The 13879-nt window shown below is 40.7% G+C and overlaps 1 protein-coding gene across 1 annotated transcript; it reads left to right on the top strand.

Annotated features, from left to right (window-relative positions):
• Positions 1–2846: 2846 nt before the first annotated feature.
• Positions 2847–6856, top strand: DYDC2 (DPY30 domain containing 2). The gene is given in 4 exon segments (XM_037497679.2): positions 2847–2995; positions 3360–3482; positions 6582–6721; positions 6723–6856. Coding segments are annotated over 4 exon segments (528 nt in total). The 5' UTR covers positions 2847–2848; the 3' UTR covers positions 6841–6856.
• The last annotated feature ends 7023 nt before the right edge of the window (positions 6857–13879 follow it).

Here is a 13879-nt window from a genome sequence, read left to right as displayed (position 1 = left end):
CTTTTCTTTCTGACTTATTTCGCTGAGCATGATCCCTTCCAGCTCCATCCATGTTGCTGCAAATTGCATGTGTTTATTGCTGAGTAATATTCCATTGTGTATATGTACCACAACTTCTTGATCCAGTCATCTGTTTTTGGGCGTTTGGGTTGTTTCCATAGCTTAGCTATTGTAAACAGTGCTGCAGAGCGGTGCTGAGCAGGAGAAACTTCACTAGACGCTGGCTGAGGTAATCAGTGCTAGTGTAGGTGCTGACCTATGGAAGGTGGGCCAGCAGAAGGTATCATGATATATACCACACCCCCACCCCCTCCACCACTACCTCAGACTTTAATTCTCTTATTCTTTTTGAAGTCAGAAATCCAAAATAATTTCATAGGGCAAAAACCAAAGTCAACAGGGCCCTGGGTTCTTCAGGAGGCTTTAGAGAAGAATCCACATCCTTGGTTTTTCCAGCTTCTACAAGCTTTTCTCATTTCTTGGCTCATAGCCCTGAATCACATCACCTTTGCTCCCTCTACTTCCTTTTTCGCATCTTCTTCCCTGTCAGATCTTACTGTTTCCCTCATATAAAGTCCCTGATGATTACATTGTGCCTACCTAGATAATCCAGTATAATCTCTATAAATTGAAACTCTTAATCATTTCTGCAAAGTCCCCTTTTCCCTATCAAGGTAACATTTATCAGTTCCAGGTATTAATACTTGCACACCTATGGGGTTCATTATTCAGCACTACCACCCTGGGTGTTTCATAAGAACAAGGACATTTCCTTACTCAGATTTCAGCTATCTGAAACAGAAATTTTAATCTGATATATCCCAGTTATATAATCTACAGTTCACTTTGTTTATCCAGTTTTCTCAGCCATGTTTTTTATAGGTTCCCCCCCCCACACACACACACATCCAATCCAGGATCATGTGATCATGTGTTGCATGTGGTTGTTCTGCTTCTTTGATTTCAGTCTTTCAGGAACAGTTACAAACTGTCTCTTAGTGTGGTTTTGTTTGCTTGTTTCCTCAATTAGATTCAAGTTTTGCATTTTGGGTAGGAATCCACACAACTGTATTAGCCCCCACTAATCTAAGCCTCACATCAGGGGACACATGTCACATTGCCCCTTTATTGGTGATGTTGACTTTGATGACTTGGTTAGTTATTTGAACCAGGTTTCACCTCTTCAAGTTTCTATATTTCCCTTTGGAATTGATATATAATCTGTGGAGGGACACTTTGAAAATACATAAATACTGTACTTCTTATCAAATAGTCATATAATTTTAGCACAAATTGTTTCAGTTACACTATGATGATTACAAAATAGTGATTTTTTTTTTTCAGGAAGCAATGAGTTTAAAATAGTGATTTTTTTTGAAGCTTTATTATTCCTTCCAGATTCTACTTGCCTCCATTCACACTCACTTATTTACTATTATCTGACTCATAGATCCTTATTTTATTCAATTAGTTATAACTCATTACAATCACTTATTGTGTTGGACAAATTGTCCTAGATTGGATATTAGCAGTGACTTCAAGCTGAGTCTTGTTTCCCAACCATTTTATTTTTTTAGCATCTTTTAACTTTCTGGGATAACAAAATGTTCTTGGCTTACTTGGACTTTCCCTTTTCCTTGGAATTAGCCATTTTCCCATGGAACAATGATTTCCTTTAAGTGGTGAAGGGTATTTCAAACCAAGGCTGAATGTTCAGTGTGCTTATTGTTACTGAGGTGTTTTTACTATAAGCCTTTGCAATACAAAGGGATGAGAATTTTTCTTCTATACCCATATCTATCTACCTATCTTTCCTTCCTTAAACTGAAAAATGCCTCCAGAAAAAAAATGCCCCCAGGGCTGGATTTAAGCCTTTATTATTAGCTCTTTTGGAGTTAAAATATATAAACTTCAGGAATAGAGTTGGTCAAAAATAGGCCAGGTAAGAGACCATTTCCTGTCACAAACTGTTAAAGTTAATATTTAATAAACCATATGCCTGGTTAAGACTTTACATGTATGTATTATCTTTTTTAATCCTCACAATTGCAAGGCACATGTCTTTGTTATTCTGTTCAACAGATGAGAAAGCTGAGACTCAGCGAGACTGGATGACTTGTTGAAGATCACACAGCTGATAAATGGCAAAAGCAGCACTGGAACTCGGTCTGTCTGATCCTGGAGTCTGCGCTCATACAACACCACACTGCCACTCCTAATTTGTGGTCTACCTCAGGCTGAAATCTGATTACTAATAATTTGAAGGGTATCAACTCAACCTGAAATGGTTGCTTGCTTCAACAGTAGAGTGGAATGTTGTGTTAAGGGCTGCAAGTCCCTGACCAGGAGCTACAGTGCCCAGCATTTTCCATCCCTTTCCTTCCCAGGGCTTCTCAGTAGTCCACTGTGAAATAAATTAGCCTGCTAATCTGTCATAGATGACTGTAACTTCCACTGTCACAATGGTACAGTCGCTGACTGCTCACAGCTCCTCTTGGCATCTCCTGCCTACTTGGTTATTTCCTGCCTACTCAAGGGTAGAACTGTATGAGTAAGTGGAAGCCACTGCAATAGCCACTATCAACTTCTCTCAGGGCTGATGATCTCCAGGATTTATTATCTAACCTAGGAAAGCAGGCGAGTTTTAGGGAAAAAAGCCCATTTGAATGTTAGTGCTACCGGTAATTCTGTATTGATTGGTTCTGTTTCTATTGAGAAGATTAGGATCCAGAAACAGCTCATATTTGTCCTGAAATGAATCCGTTGGTTAGTATGTGTTTATTTTTTAAATCAAATTAGGTTTGTAAAATAGTGTGACTCTCTTTTGGTGCTTCCCAGGTCCATAAGAATGGACACTGAATACCTGAAGAGGTGCTTTGGAAATAGCCTGACCCAGGCACTGGAGGAGGTGGCAAAAGTTCGGCCAAGTGACCCCATAGAGTACCTGGCTTACTGGCTTTATCATTACAGGAAAACTTCTAAAGCAAAAGAAGAGGTGTGTGTACACATTGGATTGGCTTGGGGAAGCCTTTTATCTTTCCCAAGGTAACTTGAAATCCAAAGCACAATTCCAGAGTTGGCTTGGGGAATTTCTTATTTTATCCAACTTGTGAAATGCACTTAGGCCCAGATATTCCAGAAGTGTTGGGAGTCTGGGGACAGAAAGAGTGAAACCAACCCAGAAAAGCTGTGAGTTAGTGGGTTTGGATATACTAGCAAGGTAACACTAGTTATAGGAGTAAACTCAGGAGTTTGAAGGCCTGGGACCTGAGGTCTGTAAGGTGTGCAGGGGGAGTGAAGGGGTCTCTGTGCATGCCTCCGCGGGGCTGATCTGACTTGACTCTGTCACATCACCCCAGAATAAGAAAGAGCAGATCCAGCTGAAGGAGGAGCAAGATAATAGCCTCAAGGAAACTGAAGCAACAGAAATACTGAAGCAAGAAGAGCATCAGATTCAACAGAGAGATGAACAGTGTCACAAGGTAGGAGGAGGAACACAGCATTGGGCACACACATCTCAGTGATGGCCCCAGGAAAAACCAAGTCAGCTAGCCTGGGTGCAGAGCACTTAACACTCCCATTTGACTACCTTTTCTTCCATATTCATATGTTTATATGTAAATCAATCTTACTGACAATTCTTGTCAACAATATAGTTGCCAACGAAAAAAGAAAATGTTCAAAGGTGATTCCATTTCAGATTTCAAGAAATACCCCAATGTTACTGGTTTTAAAATCAGATTTTAAAAAAATGAAATATGTCACTGGGAGCAAAAATATTTTCAAATAAAATCCTTTGAGTCATTTTCAAAATGTATTTTGAAAAAGATCAAACATGGTTACTAGTAACCATGTTCAAGTGTACACTGCAAGTGTATACTATTTGCTTAAGTATTTTCTTCACTAGATGTTATTAGTTTATGTATCAAGCCACAGATGCCACCTCTGTGAAGCTATAATAGTGGTCATAAATTATTAACTTCAAATAGTTGAAAACAACTGTGTGTTTATTAGTCTAACAAGTATGTCTTTTATCTCCAAGAATTTTTGCCACTGTCTTCTTGAAAACTTCTTGTGCCATTTTTCATTTTCTAGAAAGTACAAGATACCTGGATAGGAGATTGATTTACTTGCTTTGATATCTGACATCATTTTTACGATCACTATATCTTGTGTGTTAAAATCTTTAATGCAGCCTTGTACAATTCCCTAGCTTTTGCTAATTTCCAAAGTCAACTTTGATGAAGACATGAAAATATTAGGCTTATTTATATTTATACTAACATGCTCAGCTTTCTTCTCGAACATTGATAGACATATTTTTTTAGTCCAGATGTTTTATTAATAAATTGAAATGACAATAGTTTCATACTATTGTTAGACTATAGTCTAAAGGAACTCTCTCTCAGAAATAATTCATTCTTCCAACAGCTGAGAGATGATAGAGGTGGTATCAGTAAGCAAAAGTTACCATGACCTTACTGCCCATACTAATGCTCTTCTGACACAAGCTTCACTGTTAATAGAAATAGAAATATAGAAGGCAGAGAAGGACTTCCACAACTCTACCTTGGTTTTATGATGCCTTTATTAAATAAAAATTGCTCACATGAATATTTTGAATTGTACTTTTGTGTAGTGCTCAGGTTTATTATCCTATAGCAGTATTTTTTTAAAAAGATTTATTTTTTATTTATGCCTACAAGAGTTAGGGTACAGGCCAGAGATGCGAGGGTTGAAAGGATTTACCAGAGACAGAGTGGGGAGCAGAACAGGCAGATCTACTGAAATACACTGCTGAGGGGAGCGGTGAGTGAGACAGGAGAGGTCTGCTGTGCCATGTGGGTCACCTCCCTGGGTGGGGATTGAACTCGTGTTGCAGTGGCTGTGGATTGCTGCATAATGCTGCGTCTTAACCCCTTGCGCTACCAGGGAGGCCCTATAGCAGTATTCTTTAGCAAGATTTAGTTAAAGAAAAGTAGGCTCTTCTTTTGCCAAGTGTGAAACAAAGGCGGTTGTAAGGGAAGATGAGGAATGAGAACCAACACAAGGCTGGGCTATGTACAATTCCTCAGTTTTTAGGGAAATGTTCATGTGCAAGTTGTGGTTATGGAAATCAATTCTTTTTGTTAGAAGGAAATAAAGAGAACCCAACAGTGATGTCCCTTCCTGGTAAAGGAGGGCTGCATTATTCAAACAGAAGTTACTCTCCTAGTATAAATTGAGAGAGCTAGATAAAGGGCACAAAGGTAGAGATACATCAAATAAGATAAGAATCTCAGTTCTGGTTTCTTGTTAGCTCAAGGTGGCTTGCAAACTATCCCTGTCTATTGGTTACCTTCAGATTTTTTGTCATTCTATTCTAAAAACCGGTTTCAAACAGGCCCAGGATGGGCTGCATGTAAGGTTTCAGCAGACCTGCTGATTTAGCCAATGGGTTTATATGCACATGCTTAGAGCATTGTGAGATTTTTCTTAATATCTTAAAACCATCATTGCTTGCGTACAACTTGGAAAGTCTTTTGAGTATCCCAGATTGAATACGAATGTTCCAGTACATGTATTCAAGAAGGAATAGAAACAGAGCAATATGTGTGGTAGAGGTCATATCCAATTACAGGAATCAAGAAAAGATGGACACAGGAAGTGGCATTTGAGTCAGAATTGATCCTGGGAATCTTCTTCCTGCTCAGATCCACCCTCCCTTGGGTGGGGCAGGGAACCTCCCCCTTTCCTGGGGACCACCCTGTTACAGGACCTCTGGGCTAAGATGGGGGTAGCGTGTCCATTTCTCTCCTTTAAATTTGTGAAACTATTTATAATAAATGTTTTAATTCCTTGTCTGCCAATTCTATTTTCTTCATTTGTGGGGGTCTGTTTCTAAGAGAAAAATACTTTTTCTCTTAATGATGGTTCACATTTTCCTACTTTTTCACAAATCTAATCTTATTTATATGCTGAATATTATAGATGACACATTTCAGAGCAAGTCTAAATTCTACCGTTTTCCTTTAAAAAGTGCTGAGTTTTATTCTGGCAGACAGTTATTAAAATACTGATGGGTCATCTGGGTCCTATCAAGTTTTGCTTTTTACTAATGCAAGGCTATTAGGTTTTGTTCCTAGGCTTAGGCATGAAATGAAAATATTCTGTTCTTGCCAAACTGAGTATGATTTACTCTCTACCAATAACTTTTTTTGTTTTCTTTTTTTTTTTTTTTACTTCTTTCTCCTCCTCCCTCTCCTCTCCGGCATTTTTTTTTTTAAAGATTTATTGATTGATTGATTGATTGATTTATACATACATTCATGCAAGCACTGGGTACAGTCAGAAGCGTAGGAGGGTGAGAGAATTCACCAGAGCCAAAGCGGTAAGCAGAGCAGGCAGAAGGACCGAAGTACACTGCTGAGGGGAGCAGCGGGTGGCAGGAGAGGTCTGCGCACCATGTGGGACCCTCCTCCGGTGGCCGGGGAGCAGCCGGGGATCGAACCGGCGCTGCAGAGGCTGACGGACAGCTTCGCAACCCAGCGCTCAACCTCTGCGCCACCGGGGAGGCCCAACTTTTTTTGTTTTCTATTTAGCCACTGACATCTGTAGCTAGTTCCACAGAGCAGACCAAATCCATGCAGGAGAACGCAAAAGCCCTGAAGAAAGAGGCGATAGAGCAGGAATCCCTGCCAAGTACTTCTATTATGAGTCCAGGAGAGCCGCAAGAAATTTCTTTTTCAGTCATTCAGCCAGACTAACTACAATGTCCAAACTCCAGAAAAAATAAATTACCAGGATTTTCTACATGAAATTGCTCACAAAATGCATCCTAGCTCCAAATCTCCTCCTTAGGTTGTCAGAAAGTGGTGTTCCCAGTGGTGCTTGTAAGCAGTGGCGTTGTAAGCAAAGCTGCAAGCTGATAAAATGGCCAGGCAGAGAGCTCGTACTTGAAGATGATAAGTATGTATGGATTAAACCAAGAACTGAGGGACTTTAGGAGGAGGTGTCTGCAGGGACTCTGCAGCACAAGTCCTGTTCTGATAGCCATGAAAACCTCTTAATCATGTGAAAATTTGAACTAGTCACAGGCAAAAATAAACTCAAGATAAGGATTTCTAAAAAATAAGTGTTTGAGAATTTTTGGAGATTAAACAGTAAAAACACATCACGGATGGTCCTGTCTTAGTTTTAGCTGAACTTGCAGTCAGACCCCTTTGAGTGTTTACACATGCTCTAGAGTACATGTGGTCACTAATAAAACTGGGATTTTAAAGAGCTCGGTGACAAACTCAAGGCTTTGAAATTGTTTTCAATTATTATCTATCAACATTCAAATATCAGCTAGATGCTGACAGCTTGAGTAGATTTCTGTGTTTAATCAAGATTCCCTTGGACTTGACTACCTGCTTGACATCTCTATCTAAATTCCCAGTGGACATCGCAAACTTAACTTACCCAAGTAGATCCCTGATGTGCTCCCTGAATCAGTTTCCCTCCATTCTCCTGTTTGGGCAGGTCCAAACACTTGGTCTTGAGAGGAACTGAGACCAGGAGAACTTGAGGAACAGGAAAGGCTGAGACACCGGACAGTGATTTTAAACAATATAGGATCAGAAGGAACAAAACTGTTTTACTGAAATGTGGCAGAGCTAGCCACCAACTAGAGTAAGATCTGGTTACAGGATAATTAGGAAACAGAAAAACAACCACTATGAAACTTCCTGTCCACCTAGTGCTTAATCAATAGTCGGGCACATTGGTCGTCAGGAGTCCGACAGTGTATATTCACAGGCAGGGCTGGAGTAAACAGGCATCCCCCCTTGGGCCCCCTCCTGCTGTCAGGAGTTCTTTCCTCTTGTTTCAATAAATCCACACCTGCCTGTTCTCACGTTTGGTGTGGTGGCCGTTATTCTTCAACTGGTGTACACACCCGAACCCACGAACATCCACTCTCTTATTGTAACAGGGTGGTCCCCAGGAAGGGGGGAGGTTCCCTGCCCCACCCAAGGGAGGGTGGAGGTGAGCAGGAAGAGGAGAAGCTGCAGAAGAGACTGAGGAAGGAAGCAGGATGGAGCCAGGAGACCTGGAGGAGGCGCATGGAGCCTAGAGACACGTGAAGAAACTGTGCTTGTCTTTTGGTCGTGGACTGGGTGACACAGATGTGGGTGAGACCCGTGGAGAGGTGACAATGGCAGCTTTTATCTTGATGTTGATTTTGCTCTTTTCCTTCCGGGTTTGTCTGGTTGTTTCTGGCCCTTTTTTGTGGGTCCCCACTGGAAGATGCTTTAGACTTGGGGCAGGCTTTGGGGCCTTGCTCTGGGCCAATCCCATTTGGATGGACTTTTACCCACGAGGGGACGGGTAACTTTGGGTGCTTCATTTAGAAACTAGATTCTTTGCCTTTCCTGTATTGTTTCCTAGTTTTATTAAAGTTCCTTCCCATTAAAGTCATATGTTTTGTGTTGATGCGGCGGATGGCAGAACCCATTTAGAATAGGCAGGTTTGCGGGATTTGGGCTGCCCCTCTCCCTGTCCTATAACACTAACACTGTGTATCATCCTTGACTCCACTCTTTCTTTTTTTAATCACTCCACATCTGGTGTGTTTGTTACAGGGCAAGGACATCCTTTCCCTCCAACATGTTGACTTTCATTGAAAATGAAGTCAGATTTCAACGACTTGAATGCCCAAGTCATAATCATATTTTGCTTTGATTAGTTCAATAACCTGGTAGCTGAACCCTTGACTTTCTCTAGTCTATTCTCAACAATAAAGCCAAGGGGCCTCCCTAGTGGCACAAGGGGTTAAGACTCAACCTATGAAGCTATCCACAGTCACTGCAGCACGAGTTCATTCCCCTGCCAGGAAACTACCCGCATGGTGCAGCAGACCTCTCCAGACTAGCCCGCTGCTCCCCTCAGCAGTGTATTTCAGTCAATTTGCCTGTTCTGTTCCCCACTCTGTCTCTGGTGAATCCTCTCACCCCCCGGACCTCTGGCCTATACCCCAGTTCTTGTATGCATAAATAAATCTTAAAAAAAAATAAAGCCAGGATGAAATTGGTAATACACATGTCAGATAATGTGTAATGAGTGGCTTCCCTTCTCAGTCACTGAAACATTTAAGGTCCTTATTGATGTTGGTTTTGATAGGGGGAAAGGATGTCCTGCGCTAATCCCATACAGGCTTTGTGGACTCCACCCCCACTCCAGACCAAAGCCATCAGGACATTGGGAAAGACAAATCCCGTCACCACCAAAGGGAAGGTGGCTGGGACCTGAGGGTGGAGTTAAGCAGCCAGGTTTGGTATGAAAACCGGACATGTGGGCCTTGGGGTCTCTCTCTCTGTCTCTCTCCTCCTGGCTTCACGCCTCCTGGCTCGCGGCCAGCTCTCAGAGCGCCATTTGGGATTCCAGATCGGCGGATCAGGTAGGACGCATTTAAAACTTTGTCTCCCACTTTTCTCCCTGAGTTGGACATTTCCTCATTTCCCCTTCCCTTGTAAATAAACCTTTTATTAACCTTTCGTGTGTGCCTGCAGTAGAGCATTGATAAGTCCTTTTAAGCGGCGGGTGAGGACCCACAGCCAGGCACCCCGTTTTGTATCGGGGCTGCCCTATAACAGTTTGAAGAGGTGAGGTCCTTGAGTTACCTCTGAGAAAAGTTTCACCAGAGTTCCCTGTTTAGCACACAGTTTCCCCATGAGGCAAAGACTTTTGACTATATCCAACAGGGCAGTTTTATTATACTAAAAAAACGAAAGGAGAAGACTCTTGCACAGACACATGCAGGCAGGAAGAACTGCCACTGATGTTTTGCAAAGGTAAAAGGTTTATAAAAAGAAACACCTGCACAGTCACATGTGGGCAGGAGAGCTGCCTTTTGCCAGTGCAGAAATTGTAAAGAGAAGGTGTGTTTGGGGGAAGGTTCATTTCATCGTGGAGTGGTTATCTATTATTAAATTAATTACTTCTAGGGTGTGACTAGGTTGATTTGTAAAGATCAGTGATTCTCTCCAATGGCCTCAATTTCCATATCTCCACTTTTGGTCTGTGCCTCGGGATACTTTTCGGTAGCAGTATGATACTTGCTAGAGCAGATTTTTTTCATTTCTGTAGCTGGTTTAATAACATTTTATCATTTCTACCCCCACCTACAGCTTCTGGTCTTGGTTGCCTCTGTCCTAAATTCTTTACTCTTAACGTTACAGAGCAGGAAGAGGAGTACCCCAGAACCCTCAAACCTGCCTGTTCTAAATAAGTTCTGCCATCTGCCGCATCAAGACAAAACATATAAGACCTTTCTTGGAAAGGAACTTTTACACAATTAGTGTGCAACAACAAAAAGAGAAGATGGTTTTCAAATCAAGCACCCGAAGTTACACATCCCCTTGTAGGAAATGCCCAGCCAAACAGGGCTGGCCTAAAGCAGAGCCACTGATGCCTGAAAGCCTGCCATAAGTCTTAAGGCACCTTCCCATGGGGACCCATAGAAAAGGGTCAGAAACAGCCAGACAAGTCGGAAAGGAAAAGAGCAAAATCAAAATCAAGATAAAAGCTTCCATTGTTAACCTCACCAACGTGTCTCTCACCCACATCTGTTTCAACCAGTCCAGGACCAAAAGGCAAGCGCAGCTTCTTCACATGTCTCTCTGCTCCATGTGCCTCCTCCAGGTCTCCTTCTGGCTCTCCATCCTGCCTCCTTCCTTCTCCAGTCTCCTCTCCAGCTTCTTCTCTTCCCTCCTCAGCTCCACCCTTCCTAGGGTGTGATCAGGGACCTGGAACCTCCCCTTTTCCTGGGGACCACCCTCTTACATTAACCTCCATCACTTACTATGACCCACCAGATTCTATTGATGAGGAACCAAGGTTCAGAGGCTAATGACTGATCCAAGCTTAAACAGTTAGAAACTGGCACTTGGGTCTGTCTGTCAGGAGCCCACCTACTTGGCAGCCAGGGTGTGCTGTCTAGCGCTTTCTAATGAGGGAAGTCCAATTCCCCTGCCCACGGACATTTTGCTTCAAGTCAATTAAAGTCTTTTTCTTACCTCTTAGATGAAATGAAATCTTCAAAGAGCTTTCAGATGCTCATCGTTATCCAGAAGCATTTAAGTTCAGTCATGCATATTTTATTGTCTTTATGATAAGCCAAAATTAATAGACACACTAATCATTTACAATCCCAAGCAGGATATTTCAAATTCATGTTAGATCCTTTAGAGACCCTATAAACGATAAGTCCATAAATTAAAGTTTTTCCCAGTGATAGAGCAGTATCTTCTAGTGCAATCATTCTTTTGAATAATACGTACTGAGTGATATTACCATATTTTTATGTAGATTATAAATATTTTTCAAAAGGTTGAATAATGTCCTGTGGGGAAATAAATCCCCCTTTTCTATCTTTAGAAAGTGAATAAAAAGAATGACTTGGGGGGAATATATAAGAAAGCTGTGATATCACAAGATAATTTCAGAATATGGGAACAAAAGGACTTAAATCAACTAAAGATGTGGTTATAAGAAGGTGCTTGTCAGCAAAGAAAAACTGGTGAGTGATTCTCCTGACAGGGTTAAAATTTGCAATTCATATGAAGGCAGTTCAATGTTTGAGCCAATAGTTCCTCCAGGATGGCTTGCAGCTGAGTCATTTTGCTTGTCTAATAGCAGTAGAGGAAAGACCCTGGGTCTTTCTACTTTCATATTCAAGTTCTAGTCGTCAAAAAGAAACTTCTGATGTCTTTTTAAAAAAAAGCAGCTCCAAATGTCACAGATGGAGGAGAGTTCCAGTAAGGCAGGCCTCTGGAAGCATGGTTATGAGTCCTGCTGGCACTCGATGGGATTTCTTGGGTCTGCTGTCTTCTCAAGTCAGGGGCAAAAGATACCTGATCCAAATAAATAACTAGAATAGTTTCTTCAGTTGCTGTTGTCAGAAAGGATGACCTCCAGGAATAAAATGACAAGATCCAAAGATATCATTGTATGAAAATCTCCACTCATTGATGAGTTTAGCCAAAGTGAAAAGGAATAAACAAAAACATCAGGAGAAACACTATTTGGGGCCTTTTGGGCAAAAATTGCTCCACCAGAGTGCCAAGAAAGAAGAAACTGATGGGCAATCATTAACCCTAAAATTGTAACCGATGGTATTTTCAGCCAGACAGCAATTATTCCCTTCTCCACTCTCCCCCCAAAAGTCACCATTGGGAACACAACCCAAGACTATAATTGCCAGCATGAAATACACCAGATCGTTTGTCTGAAGAAACATAATTCTGTGGATACAACTAGCTGAGGAGAGACTTTGCAAGAATTATTACCAGGGGAGATACATTCTGCATGAATAATGCAGGCCAAGGAAAAACACCCATGAATTCTAACCTATAGAAAACAATGCTTATGAGAAAAGTTAGCCAGAGAAAAATTCTTCAATATTCATTATTGTCACAATTAGTGCATAAAATCTGGATTTCTCTGTCAGTTTGGTTCAAATGCTCCTGAAAAGATTTGTAAGGATTCATGTCTTGGTCAACCTCTTTTCTAGATCCAATTCTAGATTGAATTCCCCCTAAAGGAGATACTTGGGGAATTGGATCCCAGTTCACTTTAGTTCATTAATAAGATATCCATTGATGTCACTTGAGGAAATGTGCCCCAATCATTTTTCTTAAAATTATACGCACATTTGTGTGTACACATACATGTGTATATATATGCATGCATATATATATGTGTATATGAATGAGCCTTGTCTTAATTATTTTTATTCAAGGGTCTCATGACTCTAAGTAACCTTCCCAGACTAATTATTTTATGACTAATTTTATTCATGGGATTTCTTTATTCAACAACTGATTTTTGAAGAGCATTTGACAGAGAAATCCAAAGGGAAATTCCTTCCAAATTTTGATCCAGATGAAGTATTTCCAGTGCTACCTTTAGAACATAATTATTAAGAAAATGACCTTCAAAAGAGAAATTTCACCAGAACAGGAGATGTTCAGAAAATTCATCAGAAAAAATATTCAAGGATTAAGGTATTCAGGAAAAAAAAAAAACAAAACACCTCAAAAGAGGCAGATGCTGAAGAATGGTTTGCTGACTCAATGATAAAACTAAGCAAATTTCAAAATCAAGAGAAATTATATCCACATAGATAGGCAAGGCTTGTGGGCAAAGTTTCTTGGGATGAATCTTCAGGAGCAGACCAGGTTTACCAACAAGGTTCTACAGGGTAATTATCGAGAACATGCTTTCAGATAAATCAGTATCCATCACCAGAGCTCTTTAAAACTAAATATCAAAAGAGTAACTGTCATGAGAAAAACTGCATAAAGAAACTTAAATGTTAACAAATTCCTTAGCAAATCCTAACCACAAATAATAGTATATAAACCTAGTTAAATAATACCATCTGAAGATCATGTGTAAGATTAGACAGGATAAAAATTTTATAAGCAAATCTTTAGGAGAGGAATAAGTAATGAATACTTTGAGCCAGAGTAATTCTCCCCTACAAAAGGGGTCAGAAAATCTATGGTTCCCATTCAGTGAAATTCCTTGGCACACACACTTCCAAAGGCAGAAAATCTTTCTCCAAAGATAGCCAAGACGAGATGTCTTAGTATTTGGGAGTCCTTTGGAGACAGGCTGAGCTGACTGAGCCCAAAGTCATTTGCCATGGCCCATCACCATGTGTTCCTGTTTCCTCTCCTGCAGAACTTATCTCAAGAGAGGTCCATTATCTCAAATCATGTCTTTTAAAAAAAAAAAAAAAAAAAAACCAACGAGATAACCAAAATAAAACCCAACTAGATAACCAAAATAAAGTTAATCCAAGGCAAAAATATTCCCATCATGTCATCTCACTTGAAGCTCTGTCGTCAGGGTT

This window comes from Talpa occidentalis, unplaced genomic scaffold, assembly GCF_014898055.3.
Source record: "Talpa occidentalis isolate TD23 unplaced genomic scaffold, MPIMG_talOcc4v2.1 talOcc4.8, whole genome shotgun sequence".
NCBI classification, from domain to species: Eukaryota; Metazoa; Chordata; class Mammalia; order Eulipotyphla; family Talpidae; genus Talpa; species Talpa occidentalis.
The sequence above is the reverse complement of the archived record's forward strand: the minus strand, read 5'-3'. Positions and strand labels throughout refer to the sequence as shown.